Genomic DNA, 19,039 nt, shown 5'->3' with positions numbered 1-19,039 from the left:
TTGTGTGTGCGTGTGTACCTGGTTGTGTGTGCGTGTGTACCTGGTTGTGTGTGCGTGTGTACCTGGTTGTGTGCGTTGAGCTCCTGGTTCTCCCTCTGACACTGTCTGAGGGCCTGTCTCTCAGCCTCTAGGGCCTGGGCCAGGTGGGCGTTCTCCAGACACTTCTGAGAGTACTGCTCCGACAACACCTCCAGCTCCCTCTGGATCGACTGCAGCTCCTCCCTGAGACACAGTCACGTGTACATACAGTGCCTTCAGAAAGTATTCATACCCCTTTACTTATTCCACATTTTGCTGTGTTACAACATGAATTAAAAATGTATAAAAAAAATATATTTCTCACCCATCTACAAACAATACCCCATAATGACAAAGTGAAAACATGTTTAGATATTTTTTTTATCAACATTTTAAAAAACGAAATATTGAAAATGAAATACAGAAATCTAACTGACATAAGTATTCACACCACTGAGTCAATACATGTTAGAGTTAAATAAAGGTTAAATAAAATAATCTTAGGCAGTGATTACAGCTGGGTGTCTTTCTGGGTAAGTCTCTAAGAGATTTGCACACCCGTATTGTGCAATATTTGCCCATTATTCTTTTCAAAATTCTTTAAGCTCTGTCAAGATCGTTGCTAGACAACCATTTTCAAGTCTTGCCATGAATTTTCAAGCAGATTTATGTAAAAACTAACTAGGCAACTCAGGAACATTCATTGTCTTCTTGGTAAGCAACTCTGGTGTATATTTGGCCTTGTATTTTAGGATATTGTGCTGCTGAAAGGTGAATTTGTCTCCCAGTGTCTGGTGGAAAGCAGACTGAACAAGGTTTTCCTCTAGGATTTTGCCTGTGCATAGCTCAATTCAGTTTTTTTTTAATCCTGAAAAACTCCACAGTCCCTAAAATTACAAGCATTCCCATAACATGATGCAGCCAGCACTATGCTTATATGGAAAGTCGTACTCCGTAATGTTTTGTATTGGATTTGCCCCCAAAAATTCAAATCTTATTGGTGACATACACATATTTAGCAGATGTTATTGCGGGTGTAGCGAAATGCTTGTGTTCCTAACTCCAACAGTGCAGTAGTATATAACAATTCACAACACACACAAAAGTAAAATAATGGAATTAAGAAATATATAAATATTTGGATGAGCTATGTCGGAGTAGCAATGACTAAAATACAGTAGAATAGAATACAGTATATACACATATGATATGTGTAAAGTAGTATGCAAACATTATTAAACAGACTAGTGTGCCATTATTAAAGTGACCAGTGACTCCATGTGTATGTACAGTACCAGTCAAAAGTTGACACCTACAAATTTTTCTTTATTTTTTACTATTTTCTACATTATAGAACAATAGTGAAGACATCAACACTATGAAATAACACACATGGAATCATATAGCTTATATTTGAGATTCTTCAAAGTAGGTCCCCTATGCCTTGATGACAGCTTTGCACACTCTTAGGGGCCAAGCACGAGTACTAGTCAATGAACTTCGGTAGCGTTTTCCTCAAATCTGCTTTGTTAAAACCGGCAGATACAATAAATGCGGCCTCAGGATATGAGGTTTACAGTTTGCACAAAGTCCAGTGTAGTTCCTTGAGGGCCGTAGTGGTATCGGCTTGAGGGGGAATATACAAGGCTGTGACTATAACCAAAGAGAATTCTCTTGGGAGGTAATGCGGTCAGCATTTGATTGTGAGGTATTCTAGGTCGGATTTCTGTACGTTATCTTCTTCCCGGAGAGTTCTTTATTCCTGTCTGTGCGATGTACTGAGAACCCAGCTGGCTGTATGGATGGGGAAAGTATATCCGGAGAGAGCCATGATTCCGTGAAACAGAGAATGTTACAGTCCCTGATTTCTCTCAGGAAGGAGATCCTCGCCCTGAGCTCATCTACTTTATTGTCCGGATACTGAAGCGAATAACATACCCGGAAGTGGTAGATGGTGTGCACACATCCTGAGTCCGAATACTTCTTCTCCACCGGTGGCATCTTGGAGCAGCCTCTGGGATCGGTTCAATTGCCCTGGGGGGTACGTACAAAGGATCCAATTCGGGAAAGTCGTATTCCTGGTCTTAATGCTGTTGAGTTACCGCCGCTCTGATATCCGAAAGTTCTTTCCGGCTCTATGTAATAACACAAAAAACATTCTGGGCTAATAATGTAAGAAAATAACACAAAAAAAACGAAATACTCCAAAGTTGCTTAGGAGCTAGAAGCAGAGCTGCCATGTCTGTCGGCACCATCTTTTTGTTCTGAACACAAAGTGTTAATTGCTTTGCCACATTCTTTGCAGTATTACTTTAGTGTCTTTGTTGTACAGGCTTCTTTCTTCTCACACTGTCAACTGGGTTAGTATTCTGGAGTAACTACAATGTTGTTGAGCCATCCTGATGCAGCCACCACCATGCTTGAAAATATGAAAAGTACTCTGTGATGTGTTGTTTTGGATTCACCCCAAAAATAACACTTTGTATTTTTTATTCTGTACAGGCTTCTTTCTTTTCACTCTGTCATTTAGGTTAGTATTGTGGAGTAACTACAATGTTGTTGATCCATCCTCAGTTTTCTCCTAGCGCAGCAATTAAACTCTAAGTGTTAAAGTCACCATTGGCCTCGTGGTGAAATCCCTGAGCAGTTTCCTTCCTCTCTGTCAACTGAGTTAGGAAGGACGCCTGTATCTTTGTAGTGACTGGGTGTATTGATACACCATCCAAAGTGTTATTAATAACTTCCCCATGATCAAAGGGATAGTCAATGTCTGCTTTAAAAAAAAAAAAAATACCAATAGATGCCCTACTTTGAGGCCGTACTCCCTGGTCTTCGTGGTTGAATCTGTGTTAGAAATTCACTGCTCGACTGAAGGACCTTACAGATAATTGTATGTGGGGTACAGAGATGAGGTGGTCATTCAAAAATCATGTTAAACACTATTATTGCACAAAAAGTCCAAGCAACTTATTATGTGACTTGTTTAGCAAATGTTTTACTCCTGAACTTATTTAGGCTTGCCATAACAATGGGATTGAATACGTATTGACTGAAGACATTTCAGCTTTTCATTTTTAACACGTTTAAAATTTAAAAAAACGTAAATCCACTTTGACATTATTGTGTGTAGACCAGTGACAAACAATTTATATTTAATACATTTTAAATTCAGGCTGTAACACAACAAAATGTGGAAAAGGTCAAGGGGTGTGAATACTTTGAAGGCATACACAAAGCATAACAACCCCCTTCCCCGAAGAGACTTCCATATTTTTACCAGTTGCCACTGTCACATTGTGGCAAATGCACCAGTAAAAAGGTCTAGCTATACAAGTCAGTTTTGATTGATTGGCTACCTATGAGCCCATATACACTAAACACCACATGTATTTAGAAAGTGAAGCTAACATTTTTAATTTGTCTCTATACTCCAGCATTTTTGATTTGAGATCAAATGTTTCATGAGTCGACGGTACAGAACGTCACCTTTTATTTTAGGGTATTTTCAAACATCTGTTTTACCGTTTATAAAAGAAAGCCCTGTGTATCTATTCCTCCCATTTGAAGAAGTCGTAAGTATTTGGACAAATTCACTTATAGTGTATTAAAGTAGTTCAAAGTTCAGTATTTGGTCCCATATTTCTAGCACGCAATGATTACATCAAGCTTGTGACTCTACAAACTCATTGAATGCATTTGCTGTTTGTTTTGGGTTATGTTTTGCCCAGCAGGAACTGAATGGAGAAAGATGAATTGTTTGTTATAATTACCCTAGTCAATTCTAAAAGCCATAACTGGAGCAAGGTACAGGTAACTGCCAAAATAAAGGAACTATATGAGGGATACAAAGTATATTGACAGCAGGTGGTTCCACACAAGTGTGGTTCCTGAGTTAATTAAGCAATTAAATCATCCCATCATGTTTAGGGTCATGTATAAAAAAATGCCTAGTTGCCCAGCATTTTGGCTACCATGGCTAGAAGAGATCTTAGTGACTTTGAAAGAGGGGTCTCAAAGGAGCATAGGGGGGTTAAAGGGTTTGTTTGCGTGTGTGTGTGTATGTATGTGTGTGTGTCACCAGATCTCAACCCATCTGAACACTAACGGGAGATTCTGGAGCGGTGCCTGAAACGGCGTTTTCCACCACCATCAACAAAATGCCAAGTTATGGAATTTCATGTGGAAGAATGGCGTCGCATCCCTCCAATAGAGTTCCAGACATTTGTAGAATCTATGGCAAGGTGCACTGAAGCAGTTCTGGCGGCCCAACGCTTTATATTGGTGTTTCCTTTATTTTTGCAGTTACCTTTATTTTGTTTAATTTGAAAACAGCATAACATTTTCCAATCTCTAAGTGAGTAGATTCATATTTTGAAGAGCTAAGATGTTTTGGAACACTTCTAAACGCAATGATTAAGAAAAATCATGAATAAACAATGAATAATGATGAGTGAGAAAAGTACAGAGGTTACAACAAAACAGGCTAACCGCTCACCATTACCAACAACAGGGGCGGGGTCTGATCTGTGTGTGTCTAACTTTCTCACTCATCATTATTCACGATTCATTCATTATTATCATCCATAATCCTGGTAGCATCCACAATAATGTAGAAGTGTTCAGAAACATCTTCTATTCTTAATTACAATAAAAGTGACTCAAATCACAAAACATTCACCCTTTAGTTCCTATTAGGCAAAACATAATCAGAAACACAACCAAAATATACTGCAAATGCATCCAACACGTTTGTAAAGTCAGTCATTGTCTGCAACGATGTAGTCAAGGATATGGGACCAAATACTAAAACAGTTTACTACTTTAATATACGATAAGTGAATTTGACCAAAAACGTACGACTTCTTCAAATGTAGGGACTAGATATATAAAGTACCTTCATTTCTAAAAGGCAAAACAGATACAGTATGAATGAAAATACCCTCAAATAAAAGGCAACATTCTGTACAGTCGCCTCATATGACACATTTGCCCAAATACATATGGTGTTGAGTGTCTCTCTATATGGAGCTCACTACAGTCATTCAAATCTCTGCCATCGTCTGCTATGTACCAGTTGTGTTCCCAACCAAATTAGGGACTTACTGATACTGCTCGTGCAGCTCGTCGATGTCAGTGCTCAGTCCGCTGATTTGGGAGCGCTGGTTCTTCTCCATTTCCTCTCGGTGTGCGTTCTTCATAGCCTCAATAGCTGGAACACAGAAAGCTAGCGGTCAGAGTCATTACAATTGTAGGTGACGAAAAATCCACCAAATCTGGCAAACACTAGGGATTGGTCAATGCAGGTGCTAATCTTTACCAGCGATGGTGGCGGCCGTCTCTTCAGCCAGTAGCCTCTCCCTCTCCTCCAGTAGTTTGGAGACCTCCCTCTGGTGCTGCCTCTGGAGGTCCTCGACGACCTTGTGGTGGGTCTCCTCCATGGCTGTGAAGCCTCGCTCACACGTGGCCTGGGGGAGAAGGGGTTAATATTGTTGGCATTGTTAAAGCTCCCCATGGCGTAGTAGTATGCTATTAAGGCCTTAAATAATTGAGTGAAGAACGCCTACTTATCCTTACCAGATTTATGATGAAATTTAGTATGCTCTAGCGATCGGAGTAATCTAACTCGGGACGGTCTGTGAGACGTCAGTCCCATTTGTGTTATGTGCTCTGACTAGTCTTCATGGTGCATTATTTACCAGTGCAAGCAGAATTACATGTGAGAAAGTCATGCAAGCATTTTTTGATCAGAAGCCAAGCAATGTTAGTATGAGGGAGTGTGATTAAGGCAGCCAATTTTGTCAGGGCAAAGAAGAGGACATCGAATAAGATTTTAATCTGTCTTTCTAGAAACATGTGTATCAACATTTCTGGAATTGGTTTCAGATACTAAAACAGCATATATTCATAATTCAGCATTTAGTATATTTCTAAACATAATGTTGCGTGTTACAGAGACTGGGCATTGTTGTCTGTGTGGGGGTAATATATTATGGTTATAGAGTAACCGGGAGAAAGGTATGGTTCTGAAGCATGAGTGATTACAATGCTGCATTTCAATAGAAGTCATTTGTATTGTATGCTACTTTGTGGATAACAATTATGTTGTAGATCAAACTAATATTTAATTCCATATGAAATCATCAAATCATCCTTACCAGATTCTACAAAAGTATCCATGAATGTTTGGCCATGGGAGAAATGGATGAAGTGCCATTTCTGGACCAGTTGATTTCATATGTAATGACCAAGAATATGGCAAATTATTCTAATAATAATAATAATAATAATAATAATAATAATAATAATAATAATGTTTGCAATTCCCATAGTTTGACTGATTATAACATCCAACTATTCAGTCATGCTCAACTACTGGGCTTACCACATGAAGACTACAATTTACGACGTTAAGAAAGGAAGAACAAAAACCTTTAGACTTTCAAAGTCTCTCTGGTATTTCTCTCTCAGGCTGGCCACATCTCCCTCCAGATGCTTGGTCTCCAGTTCGTCCCTCATGGTGTCCATCTGGGTCTCCAGCTCCTGGATCCTGTCCTTCAGGACTACCATGGGGTCCGTCGCCACCCTAGCCTGACCCTCCTCCCCCTTACCCTGCTCCTCTTCCTCCATGGGCCAAGCCTGCTCAGTGGATGGGGTGACCTCCTCGGGTAGTGGAGACTGAGAGTGGCCCGACTCAGGGCTACTATCGCCCTTGCTTCCACTATCCTCTTGGTCTTGGATGGAGCGGATGGTCTCTGTGTAGTGGGCGTGCAGCCTCTGGATCTCCTCCTGGTGGACCTGCTGCAGCTCTCGGATCTGCCCCTGGAACTGCTCCTCCAGTCTCCTTAGGTGGCCTTCGTGGCGCTCATCTATGGTGTCCATGTCAACCAGCAGGACTTCCAGCTTCCGCTGGCTGTCAGCCGTGGTCTCCATCAGGGCCAGCTCGGTGGAGGCCCGGCCCTGCTCCGCCTGACTCAGCTCCAGTTGGTGCCTCTGCCTCAGCTCCTCAGTCTCCCTGTGGAAGCGCTCCTCCAGGAGGGCCAGCCGCTCCTGCTGCTGGGAGAGCTTTTCCACTCGCTGGCCCATTTCCCCTCTCAGGGCCTGATTCTCATCCTGAAGGGAGGCCATTGTACAGGTGAAGCCCTGGCGCTCCTCCTGTAGGGAGGCCTCGTAGCGATCCCGAATGGCACCAACAGTGCAGGCGTGCTCCTGGACAAGTACGTCCATGCTATGGCCAGCTTGCCGATATCGGACCAAGTCCCGCTCGTGGTCGGCTCTTAGCCTACAGGCTACGTAGGCCACCTGGGCCTGGATAAGCGCCTCACGCATGCAAAGGGAGCCACCCGTGAGGTTGAGGGTGGATTGGTAACTTGAGGTTGCTTGGATAATATTGGCTAAGCCAGGATGGCTGCCGCTCTCAATCGCTTGGGAAAATCTGTGGAGGATAGCTGCCTGTCTCTCTAGCTCAGCGGCCAAGTTGTCTCGCCCAACTTGCAGAGATTCAACAGAGTCAACGCTACAAGATGGCACGTCTCCCTCTAAGTGTCTATCCACTACTTCCTCAGCCAAATCCTGTGCCTCCTCCATTTCAATCTGCTCCATATAGGGAGCCAGTTCACTTAAGTCAGCTAAACTCTGCTCCTCACTAAAGCCAAACTCATTACTGACGTCTTGAAGGACTTTTCTCAAATCAAGTCTTTTGGGAGCTTGGATAATCTCTTTCAAAGCAGATTCCCTTTGTTGTAAGCTCCCATGGGCTTGGGCCAATTCCCTTTTGAGCATTTTGAACTTCTCCTCATAAAAGCTCTTAAGACTCTGAAGAGAGTGCGATAATTCAGCTTTGACACAGGTGTTATAGATAACAGTAACATTAGCCTCAAGGGACATACTAGCCACCGTTGACTTAACATCTGAGCTTTCTCCCTGCATCAATTCACAATGGGATTCCATTTTCTCCACCTCGGCCCAGAAGGCACTCTCTAACATTAGCTTCCTGGTCAAGACGTCTGCATAAACAATTGCCACACAATCGCCATCACTTCTTTTGATGCTCTCAGTCTCTCTACATATCTCGATAAGACGTTGCACAAGGTCCGAGTCTGGATTCTGTATCAAAAAAGCCATCTTATTCAAAACCATTGCCTCAAAAGACAGTGTTTTGGCAAAGAGTCGTATCGTTTCCTCATCCGATGCTTTGCTCTTGTGAATCTCTTGGGCTTGACTTTGTGTGACCTCTGACGGGTGCTCATTCCATGTCATCCCGCCCTCTCTAATGTACAACGTTGCACTAACTAACTCATTCTCGATCTCAGACAAAGTGTGGAGCTGCAGCCCTGTACTGCCCTGGCAATGACTACTTAGAATACCCCTGACTTTCTCCCTACTGGACTCTACACAGACTAGGGCCTTGGCGTATTGGTGCTTAGCAGCTGTAATCTGACTAACTGGCCCAGGGAGGGCACTGCTGGGTGCCTCTTCTTGTTGGAGTCTAGCATTGAGCTCCTGGAGCTCTGAATCAGTCCCTGTCCAGGAGCCTTGTCCCTCCATCAGACCCTCTGGCTGGTCCACCCGCTGCTCCTCAAGCTTCTGGGTGAGGTCTCTAAGCTTCTCCTCCGTGGCCAGAAGCTTGATCTCCAGGGCAGTTATGATGGAAATAAACTTCTCTGGGTCGCTGCAGTACTGGAATGTAATATCGGAAGAGTTGGTCTCCATGGACGGTTGGAAGTCTTGGCTAATCTCTTCGCTTATGTCTGAGGAAGTGTTGTCTGCATTACTGTTCTCCAGGTCCTCTGATTGGATGTATTTTTGGCACTGAATGCTGGAGAACCGTATCCTCTGCCTTTTCGCTTGAGACTCATCACCGTCTGAGGAGCTCTTCGCCTTGGAACCCAAGTCAAAGGTCAGTGAGGAATCTGTGTTCGTTGGCAAGGAGTTGGAGAACGACTGGCCCCTTTCCTTGGTTGTTTCCCGAGCATGGAGAGCCCCCTCTTGGGCTCGTTGGCGTTCCATCCGAAGGTCGGCATAGCCCAGCTGCAGGGCATTGAGGTGCTGCTCCAGCTCTGCAATGCGGTCCTCTGCCACCACCAGCTTGGCCTGCAGGTCTGTCTCCGCACTGCAGGCTTCGCTCTGGCCCCTCAGGCCCTCGCCCATCTGGCAGAGCAGCGCTTCCCTGGCCTGAAGCCTCTGCTCCGTCTCCTCCAGGCTGCTACCCAGGGCGGCCATCTTGATGAGGGCCTCGTTCAGGTCCTCCTCCTTGCGCTCCACTAGTCTCTCGTACATCTCCTTGGTCTGTCGTATCTCCTCCTCCTTCTCCTGAAGCACACGGCTGATCTTCTGGAACTCCTCCGACGCCCTCTCATAGGAGTGCTCCAGTGTATAGTAGTCGGCCTCCTCTGTTTCCAGCCGGCTACGGAGTTTGGTCACCTCCCGGTCTGCCTCAGAGATCTGGTTGAGGAGCTCCTGGCAGCGGCAGGTCAGCCGGCCCTTCTCCTCCTCCAGCCTGCGGACGCTCTCCCTCAGCGTCTCCGCCACATCCGTTGTCTGTGCCAAATCCTCCTGCAGCCGCATCACTTCCTCCCTGACCTCGTCTCCATCCGAGGCGCGCATCCCCCTCAGAAGAGCCTCCACCTGCTGCTCCGCCTCCAGCAGCCTCTCCTCCAGCTCTGCCCGCCCAGACTCGGCTTCAGCCAGCCTCCGGGCTAGGCTCTGCCTCTCCCTCTCGTGGCTCTCCTGCAGGGAGCGCTGCTCCGTCCTCAGGCGCTCCTCCTTCAGGGCCTGGCCCTGCTCGGTGGCGCTCAGCCGGCCTGTCACCTCCGCCAGCCTCTCCTGGAGCCTGTGCACCTCCCTCAGGTGGTCCCTCTGCAGGGCCTGCTGGCGCTCCAGATGCCTGAGGGCCTGGCTCCTTTCCAGAAGGCTGGCCTCCACCTCCCGGAGCCTGTCCTCGCTGTCCCTTAGCTGGACCCGCAAAGTGGCGTCACTGCGCACCCACTCCTCCTCTTGCTCCCGGGAGCGCTCCTGCTCCAGCTTGAGTTCGTTTCTCATGCGGGCCACGGCCTGCTCGCTGGCCAGGATCTCAGCCATGGCAGAGCTGAGCTTGGCCTGCAGGGCCTGGATGTCAGCCTCGTGGCGTCCAATGGCATCCTGGGCCTCGGTATAGCTCCTCCTCAGAGTCTGCACCTGGTGCTGGGCCAGGTCCTGTTTGCGTCGCTGGGCCTCCAGATCATTCTGCAGGTCTTGGTTGAGCTTATGCAGACGTTGCCATGGCGCTCTGTGTGGTGAGGAGGAGGAGGGGGGCGAGGTGCCGCTCTTTAAAAGATTGATGAGACAGTTTGATTAGTGACATCATCTTTTATTTACCCCCACAGTTACGGTGAACCACATCTCTGGGGCTATGAGGAAAAACCCAGGAATTTCATTCCCATCTCAATATAGATTTGATATCTTTTGATATCTTTTGAAAAGCTTTGTCCCAAGCTTCCCACTGTGCTTTTTCAGGGTGACCTCAAGGGTGAAAATGGAAAATAACTAAATATAATGAAGGGGAAAAAAATCCAAACTGGTGAATATAAAGTGACTGAACAAGATACATATTCAACTGTGAATAGATAGTGAAACTAAAATGAGTAAAATGGTCTCTATTGCCCCTGATATTTCAACTCACACATAATTATAATACATGTTGAAGGAAAGAAAGGGCGAATGTGATGAGGAAACTATCAAATGTCCAATGTGCCAGTACAGTGTGGCATCGTTACATGTGCGAACGTGGGGACATGAACTGTAAATGAATACAGAGATGAACGCAACCATGCATACTCCCAAACACCAAAAAGTCATGCACAAAAAACCAGGCTGAGAGGACAGGATGGCGCGAACGACAAGAAAGAAAAAGCACAGCGGCAAAGCTCCTCTAGGTTCTTACCTTCGGCGTCAAACCAATCATTCCCCCCCCCAGTAGATGTGAGACTCCGTAAAAACAGTTAACGGGAGAAACCATGCCGAGAGCACCACAACCATGCACATCTGTTTTTCAGACTAAGACCCCACACCTGTTAGTAGAATCGCACACGCACAAGTCAGAGACGCCACACGCGCGACATCCTCAACCTATCAGTTTGTATTACGATAAGTGCGAACATTGCCTTCGACTGTAAAATACTGTGTCTCACGCTAAGATGTTCAGTAATGTAATATACAAACTGAATACGAAACCTTGCTGCGAAAACGAGCCAGAATATCAAACGATAAAAACCCCTCCAAAACATGAAGTCACAGTAAAAGGGCATATCATTTAAAATGATTTAAAGCGACATGATTGGTAATCTCTCAAGCTGTAATAATAGCCAACTAACTGGAACTAATATCCATCTAATCAGAAGTGATCAGCTACTGTTGGCGTGTGGTACCTGTAGCACGTAGCCCTCCCTGGCACTGTGCTCTCTGCCCCTGGCATCTTCGAGCTGCTCCTGCAGCAGGTTGTTCTGCTCCTGCAGTCTGGCCAGCTCCTTCTGGGTCTGCCCCAGCTGCATCATACACATGCATTAGAATATAGCTTGGTTCTTCATTATAATGACACACAGTAGAATATTGAAGCTTTGGCCGGTGTACATAAAGGCCTACCTCTTTGTCCAGCAGGGCAGCTAGCTCCTGTGGGGGTAGTCTCTCAGTGAGGCAGGCGTCAGTGGTGCTGATGGGCACCTGCTTCTCCTCTCGGAGCGGCGTGGTCTCCACCTGATGCCACCGCTGCTCGATCTCCACCTGCACGTCAGGGGCTCTGCCGTCGCTCTCCCCGCTCCCCGCCGCACCAGGCTCAGGGTGGTCGACCTCCATCCTCCCCTGATCCTGGGACTCCCCGGGGTTCCTCGGTTCGGCCCCCACTGCATTTACAGTGGAGGTCATTGTGGTGGTGACCGTGCTGGGTGCGTGGGTGTTCTGCTTAAAGCGCTGCTGTCTTTCATCCCGTCGCCGCCCCCGCTCCTGCTCTGCCTCCTCCCTGGCTGCCACGGCGGAGCCCTGGCCGGGTGGAGGGGCCGAAATAGAGGAGGAAGTTGGCGGGGAAGAGGTGGTGGAGATGGGGGAGGACGCCAGGGAAGACGTGGAGGAGGACGAAGAGGAGGTGGAAGAGGAAGAAGCAGAGCTGAGGTCAACAGTATCTGGTGCTTTGTCCCTCTTGGGGTCCTCCGTCTGTCCGGGCTGGAATTCGGACCAGTCGTAAGTTTTGGAGCGGCCTTCTCGCCTACGCTCTCGGACCCGGCTCTTGCGTGGCTCCGAGGCGGGGGCGGCGACTGTGGCAGGAGCGTGGTCTACAGACCTCTGTGTTTTGACCACCCGGACCTCCACCCGGGGGCTCTCGGGGCTGGGGTCAGGGCCTGGCTGGGGAGACGGATGCAGCACCACCCGCCCTCTGGTCTTCTCCTCAGGGAGGGAGCTGAGGACATGGGAGGAGTGAGAGAGAAGGAAATGAATGGAGAGGAAGAGAGAGAAAGAGGCTGGTCAGTGATGGCTTCAGACGCTCAGTACTGGTGTTAAGACAAATCAGCATGTTCGAGAGGATCGGCCTGAGCAAGGATGACCGTGCAGAATCCCTGACCTACAATCATCTTGCGCCCCAGATAACGACCAATGATGTGACCAATGCCGATACCCTCAAAATGCACTGAAGAAGCCCATGCAAACTCAGCTACACACACACACACACACAGCTACAGAACATCAACTATTCACTTACAACAAAACATCTCTGTGCTCACAAAGTAAGCTTAAACCACAACAGCAAATGAGAGGAATACATTGGGACATTTTAGCACTAAAGCAGTCTGGGAGAATTGGGCCAAACTTCAGTGAGTGCATGATGGGCCTCAGGTCAGATTTGGCCTTTCTCTTTCGTAAGACATGTCTGTAATCCGAGACTTGAGGCGAGCTCACTGCAGTTTCTCAACTTTAGTCGTTCGCACAGTAGACGAGCGGGGGAATGTGGTCACAGTCATCTGCACACTGCTTGGCATTCACTAAAACCGCGATGGGGAGTGCGCACCTAAAAAAGTGGGCTGACCGTAAAGTCTATTTCCGGGGGGGGGGGGGGTGTCAGAGGAATGGGAGAGGGTACAATCCAAGAGAAGAGATGTCCGCGAGGTGTCTACGCAGGAACGCCAAAAATATCCCACATTCCTGTTTCGAGGGAGCCGCCTCCGAGTCGGACAGCAGCACAGCCATACGCGAGTTCAGTAAACAGGGGTAAAACCCTATACACTAAACCCCCCTATATTCATCAACTGGAAGTCTATGGGAACAGCTAAGATGTCAATGCGCCAACTCCCCCTCCCCCACTACCGTTGCCACCACCGCTGAAGAAAATCCTAGGGGAAACACTGAACCCAATACAGAGTCCAAAGGCATCTGAAGAGCCCCAGTGAAAGACAAGACCTCTGGGAAGAAACACTAGCACAGGGGGCTAAATGATCCGACAACAAAACCGTAATACTTCTGTTGCCGCGATACACATAGGACAGTGGTTGCACTGACGCTTGTCTCTCCTCGTGCTCCAACTGCCTTTTCACGGTTCATCAAAGCAAAACACATACTGTAGGTGTTACCATATAAACTATAGGCCTACGTCTCGTTTTTTTGTCTCTTCTTCATTATCTCTATACATCATCTTTTATCAATCTACAATAGTTTTCTATGCTGATGGAGCCAGGTAAAATAGATTATTATTTCAATTGACTGATGGCGCGCATACTGCAGCAGGCTTCCCGAGCAGTACTACTTGGAGACATTACTCAATGTTCAGGACACAGGGCGGGACGACAAACACGCAGGCAGGAATTACTGAACCATTACATCACGGGGAGAGGGGAGGGGGGGCGTGGATCAACACACAAGCGCTCCAACCTGGGCTTCAGAACCGACAGTTTCAGAGAGATGTTTTTCCTGGAAGCAGAGAGGGTGGAAATACCAGAGAAGGAAGAGGAGGATGAGGAGGAGGAGAGAGATTAGTGAGAGTAAATAAAAGTGGGGAAATTGTTATGTCTGTCAGTGGCGGGTTGTGTCGACATACTCCCTCTCACGCTCTGTGTGTTAGTCTTACCGGGTGACATCGGGAGGAGCGATGGTGGGTCGCACGTTCTTCATGATGGCCTGAATCCAGTTGCGGCGGATTCCCGAGGTCATGGCTGACAGGGTGCAAGCCCCCTCCTTACTCTGGACAAAGAGAGGGCAGGAGAGAAGGGCAGGAGGGGCCCCCAAAATGAATAAATGTGTGTGTGTGTGTAAATATATATATTTATTTTAGGCCTATATTTAAGTTTTCTATTTACCTTTTTAGATTTTATACATTCATATTTTGTTACATGCTTAATTGAAAATGTGCACAAAAATTCTAAATAAAAGGAGAAATAATCAAATATGAGTAAGTACCTTTTATTTGTTGAGTATAATTCAAAAGGTAGTAAGAAATAGGCCTTTACATGTGGTCATTTTATATAAAGTGTTTATTCATTGAATTTACAGAAAATGTGCTATAACGTGATATGTATGCATCATTAATAGGGATATGAAATGACCTATATCGGATATGAGATTTTGCCCATATCGCCCAGCCCTACGATGAATGAACAAAAACGAGTGCACTCTCCATCCAAGGCTTCTACTGGATGTTACATTCATTTACATCATTCTGTTTTGGTGGTTCCCCCACTGGGTCAAGCCCCATTCCTGGCCTCCATCCGGTCTGCCCATAATACAGAGCACTAAAAGGTGTTATAAATACTGGAGTTATTCATTTCTTGTCACTAAACCGGTGTTGTTCTCAGCCAAAGAGAGAATGATCTGCTCCCACTGCTCTATTTCTGACCCCCCGAACAGAAAATAACCAGGGAAGCGCCAGGAGAGCGGGCTCCAGCTCTAAGCCAATGTAAACACAATAACCACCCCACAGCAGAAGCGACATGGATGTCTATGGTGGTCATGTGTCCATGGGGCCTCACACTAACTTCAGATCTGGGCATGTCTCCAGCATTGACATCGATGCTTAGAGAGAACGTTTCGGACGTGGCCCATCGCCAAGGGATCAAGCCTTTGGCCTATAGTCAAGGGAAACGTTGCATCGCGAGGTAATCATCCTCACCGTGCTCCTCCTATGGAAGGTCGTCTCACATTCTATCCTGTGTGCCATTAAAGCTCACGGCGAAAGCCTTCAAAACTATTTTTAGAAAAACAGGTTTTCCAAAACACGCAGGCGCCAACATTGAGTAAGCGCCGACGCAAGACCAGGTTGGTCTTTTTGAATGAGCGAGGTTAGACAAACATGTTATTCAGGGCCTCCGGGTGTTGGTGAGGGGGTAGCAACGTCTGTGGCAGACTTAGATCCAATGATGTCACTCTCTCACAGGGGGATGATAGGTCAAGTGACATCCCTCACGATGGAACAAATAAATGTTTCGGAAGAGAAATGACCAAACCCAATGCCGACAGCAATACCACGTGTCAATGCTGTTTTTAGAGCGCAGGGTCACGGCTGAACAACAATTTGTTAGAGATGTGAAAGGTATGCACCATTTTAGGTTTGATCGATGGTATAGATGAGCAAAGTATAACCACAAAACACTCACAAGGATTTGGAAGCCATAGTTCCTCTGTACTGGGAACTCTGTGACGTCATAACAGGTGGACAGGTCAATCTCGCCGTCCATATCAGCAGCCTGGAATAAAACAACAAAAATGTCAAGGGCGATATTAACATTACACTGCATACCTTGTTTTTAGTTTGTTTTTTTTGGGGGGGGGTATAGAAGTAATTCAGTGAGTCTTACCTCCTCAGCTATTGAGTCCCTGTAGTATCGTAGACTCTGGTCTGTGAGAACAAACCAGTGTTTCTTCCACTGGAGGTAAAAAAAAAATATATATATATATATATAAAATGTACTAGTTTTGTTAAAGCATACTCTCCTAAGCCATGAAAGATGTCATAAGGCACTGCTAATCATTTAGAAACACAACAATGATTCCTGCTAATAAAGTATATTACCATCCCATCCTCGTATAGCTTGGTCATCCATCCTTTCTTGAAATTCAACAGATCCGGCTACAGTGAAAACAAAAAAAATCAACAACAGCTTCAATTCATGACACGCGATTTACAACTAGCTTATGCTCATGGCTATCATTATCAGTGTTCACTGCTTTATCGGTAGTCATTTACGCATAATATGTAATAGCTCTCAGCTAACAATGTAGCTAACAGATTTTTGTCCAGAGCCAGACAGCTCACTGCAATGCTCCCAATAAACAGCCAACAGCTCAGCAGCTAAAAGCTAATAGCTTTTCAGTCCACTTTGCCACCCAGATTCCACTAATGGGAAGAGTGGCCCACCCAACCCAATAGCGACCTTTCATTGAACCCTGAAATACAGTAATCTTGCAAATGCATTAAAAAAAAAAAAAAAGTTTTTGTTTACATTACGACAGAACTGCTACGGTCTTCAGATGTCCAAAATATCTATATAGTGCTATATTTATATTAGACTTGGATTCATTCAACTAATATAGCAATCACAGTGCAGACAGAACCCCTTCTATGGTTTCATCCACACAAAGACTCAATGAATGACCACTCGATCCACAACAAGTGAGCCCTTCTTCGCCAAACTCTCACTGCTCAACTAAGCAAACCAAGAACGTCTGCTGTTAGACCACCAGAACTAAACCGTCCATTTGGTTAACAAACAGGAACTGCGCTACGTCCAAACCCCTACCTTGTTTCTGTTGATCCTCATCAGGTGTGGCACGGCGACGGTCTGGTGGAGACTCATTAACACACACTCTCTCTTCCACTCGACTCCCTCTCTCTCTGTGTGTCTTTGCACAAAGAGCTGGCGCTTTAACACCCTTCACTCCAGCTATTTATAACAGAGGGGGTTTGGGGGGGGGCTATTTTGGCAGCTGCAGCTCGGCCATACCATCCACACGTTGACAGGAGGAACACTAACACCACCCCGGGCCGTTCCCAGATCAGATCTAAGTAACACTGAGAGCCATGCATGTAATCTGTTAGTGAAGTAACCTAGGGTAAGGTTAAGTAACCTAGGGTAAAGTAACATAACGGCCCGCGACCTGATTCAATACGGCCCGCGGAATCATGCTCAGATCAAAGAATTAGCGATAGTAAAGTTTTGGAAAACGTATTTGTTATTCAGATTAAAAGCTCAATGAATACTTGCCTTTCTGTAATGATTTAACTCCCACTGCTTGTGGGACATTTATTTGAAGGCACGTATAAATAACAACTGCACGAGGACAGACAGTGACTGACACACACTTCAGTTACAAATAGTAGCTAGCTAGAAATTGTGCTAAAATGAGTTTTTCAAAGAAAAGGAAAGTAGACAATGAATGTAGGGTGCTCCAGCAAGAGTGGACATCTAAATATTTCTTTATTGAGGTATCAGGGAAAGCTTAGTGTGCAAAGAGAGCATCGCTGTCTTGAAAGACTACAACTTGTCCCGACACTTTCCGACGAAGCATGCAGAGAAACATAGGAATATGTCTTCTGAGCAGAGGGTAAGTGCATCGAAAGAGTTGCTTTCTCAGTTGCAAAACAGCAAGGACTTTTCACATAACTGCATTCAGCAAACGACGGAATTGCGAGAGCTAGCTATGAACTGTCCCACAAAATTGCTAAACATAGCAAGCCATTCGCTGAGGGCGAATTCATTAAAGAATGTTTACTTGACTCTGCGGCAACTTTGCCCCGACAAGAAATATCTGTTTGAAAATGTTTCCCTGTCAAGACGAACAGTGACACGGAGTGTTGAGGACATCGCAGAGAATATGGAACAACAGTTGAAAGTCAAGGTAAAGGATTTCAACTATTTCTCCTTGGCCCTGGATGAGAGCAGTGATGCAGTTGTTGATATTCTTACAAGGCATAACCCCAGACTTTGAAAGTATAGAGGAGCTTGTTTCAGTGCAGTCAATGAAGAGCACAAACACAGGTAAAGATTTATTGGAGGAAGTTAATAAGTGTATAGCAAAGCTAGCAACTGAGTTTTGAAAGAAATTCCGGTGTGACCACTGATAGGTGCCCAAACATGACAGGAAAAAACATTGGCCTTTTGAAAAGGATACACGATCAAGTAGCTGAGCTGAACCCAGATCAGAATTTTTTTTCCTGCATTGCATTATTCATCAGGAGGTGCTCTGTAAATGAGCAATGTTGTGGATACAGTCACTAAAGTGGTAAACTTCATAAGGGCACAATCTTTAAACCACAGGCAGTTTGTCTCACTGTTGGAAGAGAGAGTCAGGTCATGCAGATCTCCCCTACCACACAAATGTGAGATGGCTGAGTTTGGGGAAGGTGCTTAAAAAGGGTGTTGGACCTGAAGTCGGAGATTGCTGAGTTTTGCAAATGAAGGGAAGTATGTGGATTTCCCTCAACTGCAAACTGCAACATAAAGAATGGTTGGCTGATTTTGCCTTCACTGTGGACATCATGGCCCTCATGAATGAACTGAATTCCAAACTACAAGGGAAGGGCCTTTTTGCACATCAGATGTACAGCTTTGTCAAAGCCTTCAAGGGATAATGAATTCTCCCAACCCGCCAAGTAGAGGCCAACAATCTCACCCACCTTCCGACACTACTAGTCTGTTCCCTATCAGATGACCAGTGGGAGAAGTATACGTCGATGCTGCGTGCTTTGAACTGTGAGTTTTCTCGTCGTTTTGAGGATTTCAAAGTGTTGGAAAATGACATGCTGTTGGTTTCCTCTCCTTTCACCTTCAATGTGGATAACGCTCCCACTGACCTGCAACTTGAGCTTAATGAGCGATGGCAAAAATATATTCTAATGTGGCCCTCCATGGAAAATAATTGCCCAGGCCTGACCTAGTATAAACTAAAGTGACCTAAAGTAAAGCAACCTAGTGTTAAGTGAAGTAACCCAGCATAAAGTAAAGTGAAGTAACCTAGAGCAAAGTAAAAACCTAGCACAAACTAAAGTGACCTAATGTAAAGTAACCGAGCG

At 45.8% G+C, this 19,039-nt stretch overlaps 1 protein-coding gene across 5 annotated transcripts in view; it reads right to left on the bottom strand.

The window, feature by feature from the left end:
• Positions 1-19,039, bottom strand: part of LOC106579185 (myosin phosphatase Rho interacting protein) — a 121,030-nt gene that overhangs the window by 30,088 nt on the left and 71,903 nt on the right. For 3 of the 5 annotated variants that reach the window (XM_014158850.2, XM_045702552.1, XM_045702554.1), the window contains exons 10-20: positions 16,040-16,096; positions 15,825-15,893; positions 15,624-15,713; positions 14,102-14,214; positions 13,906-13,944; positions 11,635-12,442; positions 11,421-11,537; positions 6,448-10,320; positions 5,336-5,483; positions 5,122-5,227; positions 63-222 (exon numbers count right to left, since the gene is read on the bottom strand). In XM_014158850.2, the coding sequence (XP_014014325.2) occupies positions 63-222; positions 5,122-5,227; positions 5,336-5,483; positions 6,448-10,320; positions 11,421-11,537; positions 11,635-12,442; positions 13,906-13,944; positions 14,102-14,214; positions 15,624-15,713; positions 15,825-15,893; positions 16,040-16,096 (5,580 nt within the window). Of the gene's footprint in view, positions 1-62; positions 223-5,121; positions 5,228-5,335; positions 5,484-6,447; positions 10,321-11,420; positions 11,538-11,634; positions 12,443-13,905; positions 13,945-14,101; positions 14,215-15,623; positions 15,714-15,824; positions 15,894-16,039; positions 16,097-16,766; positions 16,883-19,039 lie in introns of those variants that run through there. The other 2 variants (XM_014158849.2, XM_045702553.1) reach the window with 2 other exon arrangements.

This window comes from Salmo salar, chromosome ssa19, assembly GCF_905237065.1.
Source record: "Salmo salar chromosome ssa19, Ssal_v3.1, whole genome shotgun sequence".
Classification (NCBI taxonomy): domain Eukaryota; kingdom Metazoa; phylum Chordata; class Actinopteri; order Salmoniformes; family Salmonidae; genus Salmo; species Salmo salar.
This window is presented reverse-complemented; position numbering and strand designations above follow the sequence as displayed.